The sequence below is a fragment of the Dunckerocampus dactyliophorus genome, chromosome 1 (genome assembly GCF_027744805.1).
Source record: "Dunckerocampus dactyliophorus isolate RoL2022-P2 chromosome 1, RoL_Ddac_1.1, whole genome shotgun sequence".
Classification (NCBI taxonomy): Eukaryota; Metazoa; Chordata; class Actinopteri; order Syngnathiformes; family Syngnathidae; genus Dunckerocampus; species Dunckerocampus dactyliophorus.
Window position 1 is genome coordinate 8,398,970 of NC_072819.1, and position 19,292 is coordinate 8,418,261.

A 19,292-nucleotide genomic window follows, 5' to 3' on the forward strand; every position below is an offset into this window, starting at 1 on the left:
CTCTAAAGATTATGCAAATAAAGCCATAATATTATGGGAATAAAGTCCTAATATTAAGAAAAGAAAATTTACTAAAATTATTTAAGAAGAAAGTTTAAATATTTGGAAAATTTTAAAAGCCAACAGCAAAAAAAAAAAGAGCAGGGAAAAAGAGAAAAAAGAAATGTCACCTATGTCACAAAGTTTTTCCTTGAAATATGTCTAACTACTTTGCATATCTACATGGTTGGTTTTCCAAAATATCGAAGTGGTCTTTGCATCCTTTAATTTTTCACAATGTGGCCCTCGGAAAAATTTTGTACACCCCTGGTCTAGGTACTAAAAAGTGCCAGCTTAAGTTGATGTCGACATAGAGTACAGTGTACGTGGTTGACCCATGAAAAATGTGTCTGTTGATTTCTAACATGTTGTAGTATTGTTAACTTTATCATTATCACTGCAATGTTTTTGCAAAAGCAGATTTGTGGTTATGTCAGAATCAATTAAAAACAAATGAAGAAGGGTGGGAGGGGACACAGGAAAGGAACTGCCAATGACCTTCAAAGCTTCAACATTGGACCAAAGGTTTCTTCTTTTCTGGTACACTTCTGAGCCGCATCTAACAAAATGCATATTGCATATACAGTAGATGTGACTCAGCTCTCAATTTTCCTTCTAGTCTAATTCCCAGACGATATTTATGTGACTGTATGTACCTCTGTGGATTTGAAGAAGAGAAGGCATGTGGGTGATATAGACACGTGTGCTGTGATGTCTTCCTCTGTATGTGCCGTCAGGAGAAAGTGTGGCTGAATGTGGACAAGTCTCTGGAGTGCATCATCCAGCGAGTGGACAAGCTGCTGCAGAAGGAGAGGAATCCTGGCGATGGTGGTCAAGACCGAGTACACGCAGACCTGCAGGGCGGCGCCCGTAAGAAGGGTAACGCATGCGTGCATGCACGTGCACATGTTGCTACAAAAAACATCCGCTAACTTGGGCCCATGGGGCTGTGCGAAGGTGACGGAAAACGCCAAGCTTTCTGGATCAACCCGGGAAGTTCATTGCTGGAGTTTCCATCATCATTATCATCATCAGCATCACCTCCCTCATCATCATCCTCTTTGCCTGCTATCTCATCTGCATGCCTTCCCAGCCCTGACCAAGGCAGCTGTAGGTGGATTACATATTATCTTACATTATTATACTTTGCCATTTTTGTGTGTATGTGTCCCCCAAATGCTTCTCAAATGCCACTGCTCTGTAGCCTTTTCGCAAGTGGAGGGGTGTCCAAAGTGCGGTCTGGGGGGCCATTTGTGGCCCAACGAAAAACAAAACTGAAAAATGGAAAAATCAACAGTACACTTTTACAAGAATAAAGTCAAAATGTTAAGAGAAAAAAGTTGTAATCTAACGAGACAAAGTAGTAATTATATGAGAATCACATCATTATATGAGAAAAAATACGAAATAAATAATAAATATAAATAAGTTGAAATAATAACGAAAGACCGTTTTTTAAAAGGCGTAAAATATCATAAACAAAGCAATGAATAAAGTTGTAGTTTTGGGAAAATTAGGTTGCACAAAAAGTTATGTCACAAGAATAAAGTCAAAATGTTATGGGAATAAAGTCATAATTACGAATTGAAAGTTGAAAAAGGTCAAAAATAAGTCAAAAGAGTTGTCGAAAAAGCTCTATTCTAAAAAGAAAAAATTTGCAATTATTACTAAGTTGCAAATGTGAATCTGATATAAAATATATTATAATATTTATATATTATATAATAATTATTATTTTATATTATATTATATATAACATTTTTAATAATATTTCTAAATTATTTATTTGTGTAATATTAGGAAAAACAATGCCATTTTAGTAGCGTAGAGTTGAAATATATATAAAAAAATACTTTACTATTTTACAGTCATTTGAGAAATGAACAACAAAATAAAGCTGTAATTTTTAAAAAATCAAGTCAATTGTTAATTGTAATATTACAGTAATAAACTCAAAATATGGGAATAAAGTCCTTATATTACAAGAAGAACATTTATGAAGATTATTTCAGAAGAAAGTTTGAATATTTGGGAAAAAAAACAACCGTAAAAATGGGGGAGGGAGAGCAAAGTTGATACTAATAATAGGCTTTTTCGCCTATACAACAAAGCTGAGATTCAGTTTTTTTTGTTGAAATGTATACTTCTTAGCATATCTACAAGTACATGTGTTGCTTTACCAAATATCAAAGTGGCAAAGTTTCATCCTTTCATTTTTCACTGTGGCCCTCGCTGGAAAAGGTTTGGACACCCCTACTCTAGTGCTGTGCCATTGCCTAACGCAGCCTGTGTGTCTGCCCAAGATTGTCTTGAGTGAACCAAAGTCACGTAAAAAAATTTTAATGTCGCGATCAGCATTTTTGGTCTCCGATCCAATACTTTTCTAATAATATTATAGTATTATATAACAATATATATGACCGTATATTATATTGTACATTGTAGTATTCAACCACAAAGGCAGCCGATGGATGGAGCCACTCGGTTACATTTACATACCTCTGAAATGTCTTCCCTTTAAACCGTAAAATTTTGAGGTCTTGCACCCTTGCCTCGGTATGGTCTATCGCCTTTCTCGTGTGTTTGTTATGTCATGTATCTCCCTGCAACTCTGATATACTGTAAACAAACGCTGTTGTCCTAAAATGGCGGCTCACGTGCTCACGTGATCATGTGCAAGTATTGCGAGACACTTTCACATTGTCCATAGGTATGAATGTGAGTGTGAATGGTTGTTTGTCTTATATGTGCCCTGCGATTGGCTGGCGACCAGTCCATGGTGTACCCTGCCTCTCGCCCGAAGTCATCTAGGATAGGCTGCAGCATACCCCGGAACGGAATAGAAAATGGATGGATGGCTGAATCTTAAACATTTAATTGTGACAAACGTGCAAAAAATAAATCAGGAAAGGGGGCAAACACTTTTTCACACAGGCATTCCGCAGGCCGAATGAAATTGCAGTGTGGGCCACTAAAAAAAAGGCCACAGGCCGCAAATGGCCAGCATTTTGGATATCCTTGGATTAGAAAACTGCGCTTTTTAAGTGATTGCTTTGTCTCTGGTCCACATTAATATCTGTGTGCATCTCTGTGGCTTCCAGTGCCCGCTAGTCACTCATACTGCTCCTCGTCCTTTCTTCTCGACGGGAGCCCTAATGTCGAGGAGGCGTACCCAGGTGAGAGCTGCCTCCAAGCACGACCGTCTGCTTACTATCATGTCTGCCTCCTGTCTGTTTCTTCTGAGCTTACTTGACAAATGTCTGTTGCGGGGATGATGTAGCTACACGTGTGTTCTCAGGCGAGTGGAGCGAGGCGTTGTACCCTCTCCTCACCACGCTCACCGACTGTGTCGCCATGATGAGCGACAAAGCCAAAAAGTCCATGGTCTTTCTGCTCATGCAGGACAGCGCTCCCACCATCGCTATGGACGTTTCTCTGCAGTACCGTCGCGATGTCGTCTTCTGCCAGGCGGTCAGTCGCTCACACAGCGACACGTATTTGGGCATGGAGGGTGAAAACGTAACAAGCTTGTGCGTGTGTTGCAGCTCACTGCTCTCATCTGCGGCTTCATTATCAAACTGAGGAACTGTCTCCGTGACGACGGATTCCTTCGACAGTTGTACACCATTGGCCTGCTGGCTCAGTTTGAGTCCCTCCTCAGCACCTACGGTACAAGCATGCACGCAACACAACTCATCACACAGTCTTTCCTTGGCTCAGCGGGGTCCCCATGGGTGCTTTGGAATCATTGAGTATTAGAAAAGATGCTTTTGAACTGAATATTTGGCTTGTTTAATTGAAAAAAGTACAAATATTGACCACTCTGGGGGTTCCATGAGATGGACTCATCAACGTTAATTGCTTCTTATTTTGCTGTAGGTACACTAGCTATGTTTGAATCCGAGGTGTGATATTAGATTAATTGTTAAAGAAAGACTCCTTACTCCCCACTCACAGTGTTTTTGAAAAATGCCTATTTACAATCCGAAGGCGAAAGGTGGAAATAAATCCAGACCACAGAATACTGAGCCAGCAAGTATAAAAAAGACTACGCATATGAACCGATATCTCATTTTTATGCAAATATCGGACGTCCCTTGTGTAAACACTGTATTTTGGCACGTGTGTTTTTAGGAGAGGAGTTGGCAATGTTGGAGGACATGAGCGTCGGGGTCATGGATTTGCGAAATGTCACCTTTAAGGTATGATGATGTGTGACAATGCCTGCTGCAAATACATTGTTGATCAAAATTTGAAGACCAGTTGAAAAATTGCAACAATGTACATTTTGCACTGTTGGATCTTAAGGAGATTCTAAATAGAGCTTTAAAATGCGAAAAGAAGAAATAGGAATGAGACAAAAACTTTTTTGGGTAAGCATTTTATTCCAAATAATCATTGAACCATAACTGTTCTTTGTTAATCACCGTAAAAATTGGTTTGAGCATGCTTGATGCCAGTGCTTCCAGCAGGCTAGTGGGAATGTTGCTCTAGGTGGTGAAGATGGCTTCTCAGAGGGCATCTACTGTCTGGAACTGAGAGGCCTTGCTTATGCAGCTCAGCCATCTGACCGCATTCAAAGAGATGACACGTGGGTCAAAATTAGAAGCCAAGGCATGCTAGCCTTCACCGAGCACATTAACTTAGTGACAAAAACATCAAATTCACACGTGACGATGTCAAAGACAGTAAGTTGGCTTTTTTGGACTGTGACGTCCACATTGCAGACGGCAGGGGCCTCCATGGTGAAGTTTACAGAAAACCCACACACTGACCAATACCTACTTTTCGACTCACACCACCCACTGGAACACAGACTGGGCGTTAACAGATCCATACAACACAGAGCAGATAATTTTCCCACCAGCCCACAGGCCAAAGAGAAAGAGCATAACCACCTGAGGGATGCCCTCAAAACCTGTAGTTAACCCAGCTGGTCGTTTGTAAAAGAAAAAAAAAAGTGCATCTCATTCCAGAAAGAACAAAAGCAAGGTGGATGAGGAAGAAAAAAGAAGCATACACAGTAACATTGTCACCCCGTATGTCTCAAGTCTATCTGAGAAATTCATACAAAATCAGCACACTTCAAACCTGGTAACACTTTGAGACAGAGGTTGGTACACCCCAAAGACACAACACCTCGTACCCAGAAGAACAATCTGGTGTATGCTGTCCAGTTTTGCATTGGGGAAACCAAGCAGCCACAGAGCCGGCGTATGGTATGGCTCAACACGGACGGGCTAACTCTTCAGGTCAAGACTCTGCAGTCTACCTGTACCTCAAAGAGAAAGAGCACTCTTTTGAGGACAAAAAATTACAAATTCTGGACAGAGAAGACAGATGGTTTGAAAGAGGAGTGAAGGAAGCCATCTACGTTAAGGTAGAGAAACCAGCTCTGAAATGACACCATGTTTCTCCCTCATACAGTGCTGTCCTTTCATCCCTTTCTAAAAGATCCAGTTATTTAGTCCCTAACAAATAAACAAGGCACAGCCAACCAACTGGAAAAACTCCCTCTGAAGAAACCTTGAACAGAACGCAGGCTCTGTGGGGCGGCTGTCTGTCTCAACCGGTTGGGTTGAGATAAAAAATAGAGTATATAGGGATAGATGGTAGATCCATCCATCCATCCATTTTCTATGCCTATTCTCATTAGGGTCACAGGGGTATGCAGGAGCCTATCCCAGCTGACTTTGGGCGAGAGGCTGGGTACATCCTGGACTGGTCGCCAGTCAATCGCAGGGCACATATAGACAAACAACCATTCACACTCACAGTCATACCTATGGACAATTTAGAGTCACCAATTCACTTAACATGCATGTTTTTGGAATGTGGGTTGGAATGTGGGAGGAAACCGGAGCAACCAGAGAAAACCCACCCACGCACGCACGGGGAGAACATGCAAACTCCACACAGAGATGCCCAACCGTAGATTCGAACCCAGGTCTTCCCGATCTCCTGACTGTGTGGCCAACATGCTAACCACTCGGCCACTGTGCGGCCTAGATGGTAGATCACGCCAGAAACAGGAGAGTCTTTATCTTAGTCCAAGGAACATAGAGGATTGTTTCTGATAAATACCAGCGTGTAGGGAGTCAGTTCTAACTATATGCCTTAGCAAAATGATGGGTTTTGAGTTTACTTTTAAATAGAGAGAGGGTGTCTGCCCCCGGATTGAGCCGTGGAGATGGTTCCATAACAGAGGAGCCTGATAACTAAGTGCTCTACCTGCCATTCTACTTCTAAAAGTTCTAGGAGTGGCAAATAAGTGTTCTACTGGGTTGATAGCGTACTAGTAGCTCTTAAAGATATACTGGTGCGTAAACGTGTAGTACGTTATATGTAAGGAGAATTCTAAATTCAATTTTAAATTTTACAGGTAACCAGTGCAGTGAGGCTAATACAGGTGAAATATGATCTCTTCTCCTGGTTCCGGTTAGGACTCATGCGGCAGTATTTTGGACCAACTGAAGGGTGTTTACATTTCTCTTAGGTCAGCCTATAAACAGAGAGTTACAATAATCTAACCTGGGGGTCACAAAAGCATGAACAAGTTTTCTGATTTTTTTAATGTTTTGTAAATGGAAAAAATGCTGTTCTTGACACCTGTCATATTTGGGAACTAAAGGAAAGGCCCTGATCAAAGATGACACCAAGGTTTCTGACTGTACTTTGGGGGCGTGAGAGCAGTAAGATGTGGTGTAATTTTTTCGGGTAAAAGAAACAATTTTCTATCCTTAAAATTTCTCTATTATAACCTTTATTAAAACCATCTGACATAATGTACTTTAAAACTTTTAATTCCAGAAGATACAATAATTGAATTCTGACTTCAAATAGCCTCTGTGATTGGAGTGTTGACCTCAATATGACCCCTTAGTAACGAACTTAGTAAATACCCATTTTTGTGATCTATGAGAAAGCATTGAATGTATGGCTATTAACGGAAGGATATCATGTTACAATGGTAGAACTTTTACTGAGTGAGCTGCACTGGGCCACTCAGAAGTGTGTATGCGTCTCAGCGCAGAGAGAAGATTTAGGATGACAGCAGTAATGTACCTTGTACGCACAACAGGCGCCTTTTATCAGGAGAAGCTGAGACCACACTTGGCAACATTTCATGGTAACAACCAGAAGGCCCTGCCTAATATTTAACTATACTTGTATAAGGACTGGGTATGAATAAAATGTGATATTAATATGACATCAGATAAGTAGGACCAAGTAGAATAGATTAAAAAAGCCAGCTCCTCCCTAGTGAACAACTTTTCTGACTTAGCAAGAGGGTATAAAAGGTCATGTTTCTCTTCAAAAATTCTTTTGTCTTGCTGTACAAGTCGGCTTTGGAATAAATGTTTTGGGTTCTACCTGGAACCTGTCTACAGTGCCTCATTTCAGATTTTGAATTTTATTTGACCTGCAACACTTCGAAATACATTTACCTGCCGAAAATTTTTGAGAGGACTCAGTCTAGAATCACACTTAGTCTCTGAGACTTCGCTCTTGGACTTGATTCCTCTTCTTAAAGAAAACCTCTAGTTTCTTCCAGAGGAAACTTTACTTTGTACTTTAATCAACGTTGAAGAAAACTGCAACGACTATTTCCACAAGAAAGAACAACTTGACAAGACACTTAATAGACGGTGTTGGGCAGGTTGGGACGCTGTCAGCTGGCCCCGCACACTGAGTCTTGGCTGCCTGAACCTGATGCTCCATGATATCATTTGCAATCTTGTCTCTGAGGTGCTGGGTGCTTTTAATGACTGTGGTCTCAAAGTTTTGATCAGCCGATGAACAGCCTGTTTCACATTTGCAATAAATTGCTTACTCCAAAAATGTTTTGTCTCGTCCCATTTCTTGTTTTTGCATTTTGAAGCTCGACTTCACTTAGTCACTTAACCCTTTGGGTGCCAGAGTTTTTTTCAGTTTTGACATTACTATTTCAAAAGGTTGTAGCTTGAACATGGTTACAGATCTCTAAATTAGAAAAATCATCAGTATGACCCAAAATTTGTGAAGGGAGTAAATTTACTCATGACGTCACCAGGCTCAGAATTTGTCAGATCCCTGTCTCCACGATACCAGCTCATGAAAATGTCTGATCCACTTGTGATACTCATCTCTCAAGCGAACCCAGGCATCATTGTCATCATTTACAGCGGGATCTTGAGCACCACTGCTGCCTCAATGGCTATTATTACAGTGATTATTACACAGATAGATATAAAGTATCTATCTATCTATTTATTATGCCTGTGAATATTCTCATTCATCCTGGTCATTGTATTCTCAGGTCATATCTATCTATTAGCAGTGTATTTTTTTGTTCAGCAATGTTGCTTGTCGCAATTTTGCGAATTTACATAAAGGGTTAAGATCCATCAGCGCAAAATGTACATGCATTTTTCCAACTGGTCTTAAAATTTAGATCAAGCGTGTTTGACAAATGCAGTCCATGTCAGCATTATGTTGTCACCTTGAAGGTCACACAGGCGACAGGCAGCTCTGCCCTCGACATGTTGCCAATCATCACCGGCAACCGTGATGGCTTCAATGTTCGCATCCCCTTGCCGGGAACCATGTTTGATGCGTTGCCTCGGGAGATCCAGAGCGGAATGCTGCTCAGGGTCCAGCCGGTGCATTTCAACATTGGCATCAATGAACAGCAGACGCTGGCAGAGAAGTAAGTGAGGAGGAGGCAGTGCGTGAATCATTTGCCAGTTGGCTTTGGACTGGAGAAGGTTTTGTACGTGGGTTTCAGGTTTGGAGACACATCCCTTCAGGAGACCATCAACATGGAGAGTTTGACCAGGCTCAATTCTTACTATGAACAGTTTAAAGAAGTGCTGCCTGAGGACTGTAAGACTTGAGAAATACCTGTATAAACATCAACACATTGACACCAATGACATGTCCTTGTTACCTTTACTTGCAACCTTCAGGCCTCCCGAGGTCTCGTTCTCAGACTTGCCTTCCGGAGTTGCTCAGGTTTTTGGGGAAGAACGTGGAGTCAAGGAAAAACAAGAATGTGGACATCCTATGGCAAGCAGCCGAGGTGAACTTCCTTGTTCTGGTGAACAAGACCTTCCGGATCATTTCATCTAATGATCTGACTGAGATGTTTTTTATTCTGATCCCAGATCTGTCGCCGGCTTAACGGGGTTCGTTTCACCAGCTGCAAAAGCGCCAAGGACCGGACGGCCATGTCGGTCACGCTGGAGCAGTGTCTCATCCTGCAGCACGAGCATGGCATGGCGCCGCAGGTCTTCACTCAGGCCCTGGACTGTATGCGCAGGTAGGACCTTGTTCTGTTGTCGTCGTGATGCTGGCCTTCACTGCTCGATGTCGATTTAAACCAGCAAACATTTTCATTATTTTTTTTAACGTCACCACATGCAAACAGGGAGAGCTGGTGATACTCACCAGAATCTCATGTTTCTTCAGCCACCCATCCCACCAGCAATGTAACTTGGGCTTGAGCCTGAACACTCACCCATGGAGGCACTTTGATTCTTTCTTGCCATTTTGATTTGAATCGAGTGCTGAAGAACGAGTTCCTGCCTTCGTCACACGAATGAACGTAGAGAACATTTGCTTTCGTTGGCTAAAAGACGTTTAAATTTGTCCTTCTTTTCTCTCTCCCTCTCTCCTTTTCCTGCTTCCTGTTTCCCACATCATTGCACTCGTTTTTACTGGATACTTTGTGGACGTTGATGTTTTTTTCCTGTCTTTGCTTCATCACCTTTGTGTATATACATGCTATGGCTTTATTTTGCCATTACTTCTCTCACCCCGGCTCATAATTCACGGCTCCTCCCCCGCCCGCCCCCTACACTTTAGCATTGGGACGAGGGAGGGGGTGATCCAGAAGAACCTGAGTGGTTTACTGCCGGTGCGGGACTTCCGCATGGACCCCAGCCTCCTGTACTCTCTGCCCCTGCTGGCCCTCAGCCCCAACCTTCTGGTGGTGTGGATCTTCCTCAGCGTGGCGTTTATCCTGGCAAGACTCCGCTGCAGCTGAGCGGCTTTGAACGGCCCAATCAGTCGAGTCGGGCTTGTGTTTTTTATTTATAATACTCCCCACGAGGAGGGGTCAGTTGATGCAATTCTGGACCTGGGCCGCTGTCTAGCATTAGCTATGCTGCATGTTCAAGTGATGTCTTGTGCACAGGAACATTTTCTGGTTCCTGCCAAATTTACCGACCGTATTACCGTATTTACCGTATTAGTATGTATTGATAATACAGGTGGTCCTCGGGTTACCTTCCTAAAGAGTGATGTCAGTCGGATCGTATACCTTAATGACAATGAGGGAAAGGCTTCTTGAGACGTCATCTGTACTTCTGTGAAGAATGTGTCAGACGTTTCGCTCCTCATCCGAAGAGCTTCGTCAGCGATGACACTCACAGTGTGACAGAACACATGAAGCACATGTACAATACCATAATAAAAAGATTAAACACCAGAATTAAATGAGGAGACATAAGGACGTAGAAAAAGCAGGAGGAAAAATAAAGCCATCTTTAAGCCTTCTCCTGAATCAACATAAGGCTCCGTGATATTGACTCTGGTCTTCTAGCCAATAGTAAGACGACTGTGCTGCCGCTTTCTTCGGAGCAGATCCTTTAACATGCTCAAGGACACCATCTATATCTTCATGATTGTCGTGACAGTCGATTGGTTAAGACAGGGGTGTCCATACTTTTTCCAGTGTGACCCTCATTGTGAAAAATGTAAAGATGCAAGGGCCTCTTCGATATTTTGTAAAGCAACACATGTAGATATGCTAAGAAAAACTGCATGTCAGCTTTGTGATATAGGTGAAAAAGTCCCCATTTTTGCTTTTAAAAAAAAAAAATCAAAATATTTCAACTGTCTTCTAAAATAATCTTTGTAAATTTTCTTCTTGTAATATTAGGACTTTATACCCACAATATTTTGACTATAATTCTATAATATAATTTTTCCCCAAGTTTATTTTGTCTCTCAAACAACTGTAAAATAGCATGTTTTTTCTTTAATATTTCAACTATTTTTCCTCATAATATAACGAGTTTATTCTCGTAAAAAATTGCCATTTTTTTCTTGTTGGAATACATTTTTGTCTTAATACTGTATTTTGGGTTATTTTTGTAGGTCTGTTTTTTCTGCCTTTTTTTTTTTTATGTTCCAACTATTTCAACTTTCTTCTTGTAATTCTGACTTTATTCCCATAATATTTTGATGTTATTCTCGTCATATTATAACTTTTTGCACAACCTAATTTTCCAAAAATTTCACCCTAATTAGTTTTTTCATTTGTTTTTCATAAAAAAAAAATGTAAGCATCTTTCTTTAATATTTCAACTTAACTACTAAATTTACTACTAAAATGATGTTATTTTTCCTCATAATTTAGATTCTCTCTCTTAATATTTTGACTTTATTCTTTTAAAAATTACTGTTGATTTTTCAATTTTTGCTGTTTTTTTTTTTTTTTTTTTTTAATTAAATTACTATCTTTAGAATGTGCCGCGAGCCAATGACAAACACCTTTGGGCCGCACTTTGGACACCCCTTGGTTTAGACCAAATTTTACCACCAATATTTGCGCGTGTTTCTTCTCCCTCTGGAACTTTTTGTGACTCCCATGATGATGGCTTTCCTTTTTTTTGGTGCACAGCTGCTTGGGAGACATTGGGTCAGTTCTACCAAAAGAGCCTGCCTTCCGCCTGGGAGATATAATGAAATTTAAAAAAGTTGATAAGCAATGTTATCCACTTCGGGTAGCTGCGAATGAGGCACCCATTGTGTTCATTCATACTTGCAGCTTGCAGCAAGTGCTGAAACTAGTAGAGTGTTTACGGACTAATATTCATTTTTGTATTAATTTATGAGAGAATATTTGCAACCACAAAACACGGTAACCCAAAGACCACCTGTACAGTGTCAGAACTTGGTCAAGGGCCCTATCCTACATATGCAACTTTTCAAACTTATGTTTATGTTTAAAATGTTGTAGATTATGTGGAAGTGACCTATCATGAGGTTGTGGTTTCATTTTTATGCCGCTCCTAAGTCTTGTAAATGGCTGGGTGTGATAACCTAACGAGCTTTCCACGATATCACAACTTTAGGAAGTCCATGTATGGCAACTTGTCGACTTTTTCTTGAAAATGGCAGCCAGAAAGTGTTTTTTTCGGATGTAAGAGTTCCCAAGGAAACTGGAGTAAAGCAGTAATTGGAAGATTTTGTTTTTTCTAGGGAGCTAAAGACTGGGGAGCTGTTTCTCTATGCGGCTCTGAGCGGTGGCGGGGGTAGGGGTGCAGGGCTGGAGCCAACCCTTGACTCCTGACCAATCGCAACAGAGTAGGCGTGATTGGGGGAGGAGGCTGCAGAATTTGAGAGTTTTGGCCAAAAGGAGCAGAATGCAGATTTACCCGGTACAAAACTTCTAATCGTTCTCCACTGGGATCCAATATCATTTGAAAAGCCTCTGAAATGAGCAGGATAGGACCCCTTTTGCCTTTCGACTACAGCATATACTGAAAAGCACTTGGATACTTTGCAGCCTGCAAGTCGCGATTTGAAGTGACCTTAATGGACCGTAGTGGATCACAGATTTTCTGCGCGAGGTTTCCTCTTGTTGAAAGGATTTGGCCGAGACGCCACTAATCCACAGTGAACCTAATGTTTAGGCATTGAAATCACTACTGTAGCTTTGCACAAATCAGTTATTAGCTTTTTACATTCCTACTTGTCTTCCAGTTGCGTAACTTTCATGCAAGGGTATTTGTTTTGGTGACCAGAAGTTAACAGGACAGGACAGGACGTTTTCTGTTCTTATAGACCAGAGGTTCTCAACTGGTCTCAATCTGGGACCCACATTTTCCAATGTTCATTTAGTAGTGACCCACTTTTGTTGAAAAATAAATATTTTTATTTTGTAATTACTTTTTTACACTTTTATGTAAGTCATTTTTATTTATTTATTTATTTATTTATTCATTTACTGTATGTATTTAATTTATTTATACTTTTTATTTAAGTCAAGCTAAGCTAATTTTTTTTTTTAAATCATTGTCTCTTGACACATTAATACACATATTTACATGTCCAAAGTGCATTTTAGAGGAATATGAAGAAAATGAGGAGGAACATAACTGCATTCATACAAATAATGCGCCAATGCGTCAAAATTACACAATATTACACATTACAGTTCACTGAGAACTGTGTAATGAACATACAGTATTTTAGGGGTGCTCAGATCAGGGTTTTATGCTGCTGATTCCGATACCAATCATCCATGAGGGAAATTGGCCAATGCCAAGTAACTCTAAACATTTTTATAAATTTATGGTGAGCGCTATTGTCCAAGGGTGCCATATAAGGGGGAAAAGGTAGGACAATCACAAGGTCGCCTGAATGCCAGGGGCCCCAAAAAATAGGTAATTATTAAAACGGGGATGTGGGACCGACGTGATTTGTTTTTCATGGGGCCCAGAATTCCTGGCTACACCCGTTCTATTGGCGATATGTTCTGAAAAAAGGAACCATAAAATCACCTTAATGTAGACAAAAGCATATTTTACCTTCTTTTTCAAGTGAACACTCGTTTCACTCATGAAACTTACAGAGGATGAGACTCCTTCTTTAAGGAGACTTTGGATGTGAGAGTACATTGATGGAGCTCTAGCATAACTTCCAGGTAGCACATAATGTAGGTGCACTCCAAGTGAGACAGCAGTCGGCGAACCCGGTGTCTTCCACTGCTGAGAAAGGCTGGTCATCTAGTCTGATTAATTCAATTATTTTTCAGGTTATTTGCTCTGCCTTCCGGCTGTGACGCACCAACCGGCAAGTGTTGTCCAGCGTTTTGGCTACCGTACATTAGCTGCTGTTTAACTGATGCTGCACCACGAGCCTTGAAAACTCAACACACTCTGTCAAGTGTTTGTTCTTTAAATGCCAAATTAAATTAAAGCTTATTAACTTGCCCGTGAGATATTTTTCATGGCATGTTTTTCATTTTATACCACTCTCACAAATGGCAGATAAGTTCCACACAGCAGACATGTTTGTTTTGGCTTTGGCACGCCTGCGCAGTGTGAAGGCAAGGGGGGACGTTTCACCAAGACGTTAGAGCAAGACACTACACTGCACATGGGGATCTCGATAGGCTGCAGGCTATAATACTACCCAGAGGTGATCGCCTTTGGTGATGGGTGTTGAAAGGCATTTATTGGCATATGCCGATCATGTGCTTTTCTACAGAAATCGTCTGATTGTGACTGGTGGCCGATCCATCTGAGCATCCCTAATACTGTATACGTATATCATACAGGAAGATGACTAAAATATTGCTAAATTTTACGCTTCATTTTTTTTTTTTAAGTCAGACATCTAAAACATTGGTTGTTTAGTACACATTTTAATTTGATTTTTGACTCGCTGTCTGCGATCCACCCAGAATGCATCCGCAACCCACCAGTTGAGAACCACTGTTGTAGACTACTACAGTATGAGTTCACTTTTAGTGCAGTCTTTCCCAGCCCTTATTGAACCAAGGCACACATTTTACAGTTTACATTACCTAGGAGGTAATGTAAAATGTAAAATCATCCATCTCGTGGAAGAGCATTTCATTGTTCTGCCTGTCACTACAGTATATGTCGCTGGCAGAGATAGACGAACGAAAATACATCATTTATAGTGAATAAGTAATCATTTTCAGACCACACACCTGATGATCTCTCACAGCACACAAATGTGGTTGAGAATCATTGGTTTAGCATCTCAAGGTATATTTACAGTCTGTATTTTACTTATCTGGCAGTTATTTAATTTGCCCACTGGGCTTAAGTAAGTGCACACGTGTGAGCATCGAAGTAGAAAATGGTAAACTTACTTAAACGTGTGTTTCTTAATGAATTAGTTCTTTTACTGAATATTATTAGACTATACATTAGTATTATTACTCTCTTTGTGTTGGCATATGGGCATGGGTGGGTGTGTGTGTGTGTTGGGTACAAGGGTGTAGAGGGCCTGAGGAAATTACAGATGGTCCTGGGGTGTTAAATGAGTTCCGTTCCTAGAGACTGTGAGTTGTGACACGATTCATCAACTCTGCTTAAATATGTTATATATTGTTTGTAATTATGTTCTACGTTGTTAAATTTGTGAAAGCGAATGGTAAGTTTGCAAAAATGACATTTATAGTTCCTCGTGCCAGCCATGACGAGGTAACTCTCGCTGTCCAGTCTTATTTCCAGAAGCGATGCGATCAGAGTACTATCACTCAGCTTCACAAACATAGCGGTGTCTGAGACAGAGGATGTTTACAGTGATTACATACATACATACATACATATCGCTGTGAAAAGATGTTTATATAACATGTAGAATGCCCTACAGCCTTGTTGCTGTCATGCAATAGTGTTTAGAAGACATTATGTAAACAAGACATGACTTACTCCGTTCTCCGTTCTTGTCTTTTTTTTCCTGTGTACCACCAGAATAGCGTCCTTTTTCAAAATGCATTTATACTGTACTTTGAAGGCCAAATGCTTCTTGCTAAGGTGTTTCTTCAAAGCAGCCATCAGTGAAATGATCACTGCAAAGAACAGAACTCGAGGTGGGCGTCCATCTGTCTCTCGTTCTCTGCACTTGCTTCGTCCATTGCTGTCTTAAACCTTGGTCTTTTGGAAAAGAAAGCAAACTTACAGTACCACTCGGATACTGTACACATCCAGCAGCAACACAACATTTTGGCATGACTACTATTTAGATGAAAAATATACTGAACGAATTCGCCAATCTACCTCGAGAAGCGTTTGTTTGCTGTGCTTTAGCTGAGATGTGTCACCCCGATGATGTCACTTCTGGAAATGAGACTGAACAGCGAAAGCTAGCTTGTCATTCAAATACAGTGGAACCTCAATTAGCGTACGCCCCGGTTGCTTAACCTAAAAAAAAGATTGCCTCGGTTTGCGTACATTTTCCAATTAGCGTACAATATGCCGCACGTCTTGTCGTGTTATTAATACACTGCAAAGGTCCAACTGTGTTTTTTATCGTCAAAGATCCTTGTTAGCAGCTTGCTAATACATGGAAACAGGAAGTCTATGACGTCATCAGTGGTTGACTCTGTAGTTCTTTGCTAACTAACAAAGTCTCAAAAATGTTAACACCAAACACATTCAAATAATTCCAAATGCATTTTGCATTCATTTTTGCATAATTATAAACCTATAAAAATGTGTTTGGTGTTAACATTACATTTTTGGCATTCTGGAGCGGATTGATTGCATTTACATTAGTTGGTTAGCGTCATTAGTACGTTCTAGAATCAGTTTTTCCCAAAGGAAATCATGTAAATCCAATTAATCCTTTTCACAAAGCCAAAATGTTAACAGAAAACAACCTTTTATAGTTTTACATGTAGAACACAATTAGAAGTTCATATGAATACATGTAAATGATGAATGAAAGGGTAAATGAACCTGTAATGTTACTTTTACCTTCATTGAAGATGTGACAGTACCACGATGTGGCAGCGAGACACCACATGGACACCACCTTCCTGTTTTGCCATGAGTTATTTCAAGAATTCATTACTGGTTCTCGTGTCCAGTCTGCTTTTCTTTTGATCATGGCTGCAAAATGACCAAAAATGGAGCCAAAAAAAGTTTCTAGTGCCAGCATTTTGATAAAGAAGGTGAGAAACACTATTGAATTTAAAAAGCAACTCATGGCAAAACAGGAAGGTGATGGTTGAGCTTGCTCCGTGGGAACGGTCATGTCTCCAATGAAGGTAAAAGTAACCTTAAATGTTCATTTAGCCCAGGAGCGTCCAAAGTGTGAAATGAGGGCCATTTGCTGCCTGCGGCTGTTTTTTTTATTGTCCTACGACACATTCTAAAGACAGGAACAGGAAAACTTTTTTAAAAAACGGCAACAGCGAAAATGGTATATTCAGCAGTAATTTCACAAGAATAAAGTCAAAATATTAAGAGAAAAAAGTTGTAATCTAAGAAAAAGTGGTATATTCATGAGAATAATGTCATATTATGAGGAAAAATAACATCATTTTTATAGCATAAAGTTGAAATATTGAAGAAAAAATGCAATATGGGAATAAAGTTATAATTACAAATAGAAAAATTTACAAGAAGAAAGTTGAAATAGTTGGAAAGTTAAAAAAAAAACAACAACAACAGCACAACTGAAAACAGCTGTATTTTTAGGAGAATAAAGTCAAAATATTATGCGAAAAAATAATGTCATTTTAGTAGCACAGGGTTGAAATATTAAAGAAAAAGCTGTTTATTTTTTGAAAGTCGTAATGTTATGAGAAACAATGTTGTCATTTTTGAAAAATTTGGTTGGGGAAAAAGTTATATTATTATGGGAATTAAGTCAAAAATTTTACAGGAATAAAGTCAGAATATTACGAGAACATTTTTAATGAAGATTATTTAAGAAGAAAGTTGAAACATTTGGAATATTTAAAAATGTAAGCATGCTAACATAAATAGAAAAATAGCACGCTAACAAGGACGTTTTGCGATACAAATAAGAACACAGTTGGACTCACAAAGTTTATTAATAACACAACAAGATGCACGCCATGTTGTACGCTAACCAGAGAATGCACGCAAACCGAGGTTCCAACGTACTTGGTAGTCAGTTCACACCCTGTAGTTTAAGAGTCTAATCCTTCCGTAATACATTTCTGTTCATGTCCAAATGACGTATTTCTATCTTGTTTGCGTCTACTGCTCACGTGTTCTCAACTACCTCTAGAAAAACTCTAGTCACTTTAGTGTGTTTAAACGAAAGCAATGGAAATAAGAAACATGTAATAATGACAAACCGCAGAGATATGTAAACATGTAATTAAAGAGTATGAAGTCATCTACAGTATGTAAAGTACATAACAACCATAAATTCTCCTTGGCTTTCATGCGTAATGACACTAATGATCCAACTGATATCCATAACTAAAACAAGCTAATATAGATCTAATGTTTATTTTTATTGAGTTAAAGAAGACATGGATTTTGAAGCTGCTGCTATACATGAATTGTGTTTAAATGCTTTTATTTGAATGTGCAGAATATTCATATAGAAGATCTTGAGCTGGATTATGATGCTTGTGCAATAAAGCTGGATGTATTGCTATATTATGGAATGTTTTTTGTCTCAAAAAAAAAAAGGGTCAAGTATCTGTGGCGGTCAACTTTTTTTGTGGCCGCCCCCCTCAGTGTTTTATTTATTTATTTTTATTTTATTGTATTTTTTAAATTATACTACTGTTTTATTAATTAATAATGAATACATAAAAATGTATAAATATAAAACAAATCAAATTACAATAATACTCAACAGCAGTGCAATTCCAACACCATATATGTATCTCCTACTCCAAACAAACACGAGTGTGAGATGCGTTTGTGGACACTCCGTACGTCACAACAACATGTTTATTATGCGTGTATGGGTGGTCTAAATATACTGAAATGCAATGAAAATCAATAAGTGGATATTCTTATCACTCACTTTGTAACTCTTAATGCGGAAGTACAATTAGCTGAATTTAATTGTGCTTGGAAATCCCGGAAAATTCACTCAAAACAAGTGAATTCAACTTAAATGACGTGGTGTCTTTGAACGGCACTCCTCATTGCTCATAATAACACAATCTGATTCAAATATTCTGCTATTAAAGAAACCAGTGTGAGATAAACCAATTTTCAGACATGTGTGCCATCTCTTAAAACTTCATTTAAATTTCAAGACATGATAATGGTAATGGTTGAATTTATTTTGAACATGCATACTAGTTACATTGGAATACATCACATAGTACAATTCGAAGGAGTAGGAAGAAGCAAATCTTATGTAATCCTACCCTCCATCCGTTTTGCATCAATTGCGATGCATTTGTTCACTTCCTGTATTCCAAATGTACTCTTTGCCAGTTTAAAATGCAGAAGAAAATCATACGGTAATATGATAAGGTAACATAGTGTGATTAATTTGAAAACCGTGATTAATCTGACTAAAATTGTTAATCATTTGACAGCCCTATTAGAAATACGATAATCATGTTTCATAAAAAATAATAAATCAGTCAATATTCAGCAGGATTTCAATCAAAGTACGTAATGTTCATTATTTCCACAGTCTTTGTGCACATCCAGTTTGCTATTTAACATTTACTATATATTACAAAATAAACCAAAACAATTATTGAAATGACA

General features: G+C 39.4%; 1 protein-coding gene across 10 annotated transcripts in view; it reads left to right on the forward strand.

The window, feature by feature from the left end:
* The window catches only part of LOC129178657 (inositol polyphosphate-4-phosphatase type I A-like), a 48,746-nt gene that overhangs the window by 24,668 nt on the left and 4,786 nt on the right, over nucleotides 1-19,292 (forward strand). For 6 of the 10 annotated variants that reach the window (XM_054771090.1, XM_054771113.1, XM_054771122.1 and 3 more), the window contains 11 exons: nucleotides 777-918; nucleotides 997-1,149; nucleotides 3,141-3,215; nucleotides 3,338-3,510; nucleotides 3,585-3,708; nucleotides 4,174-4,241; nucleotides 8,529-8,728; nucleotides 8,807-8,904; nucleotides 8,988-9,100; nucleotides 9,186-9,340; nucleotides 9,886-18,212. In XM_054771090.1, coding sequence (XP_054627065.1) covers nucleotides 777-918; nucleotides 997-1,149; nucleotides 3,141-3,215; nucleotides 3,338-3,510; nucleotides 3,585-3,708; nucleotides 4,174-4,241; nucleotides 8,529-8,728; nucleotides 8,807-8,904; nucleotides 8,988-9,100; nucleotides 9,186-9,340; nucleotides 9,886-10,066 — 1,482 coding nt within the window. In that variant the 3' untranslated portion in view covers nucleotides 10,067-18,212. Of the gene's footprint in view, nucleotides 1-776; nucleotides 919-996; nucleotides 1,150-3,140; nucleotides 3,216-3,337; nucleotides 3,511-3,584; nucleotides 3,709-4,173; nucleotides 4,242-8,528; nucleotides 8,729-8,806; nucleotides 8,905-8,987; nucleotides 9,101-9,185; nucleotides 9,341-9,885; nucleotides 18,213-19,292 lie in introns of those variants that run through there. The other 4 variants (XM_054771147.1, XM_054771141.1, XM_054771157.1 and 1 more) reach the window with 3 other exon arrangements.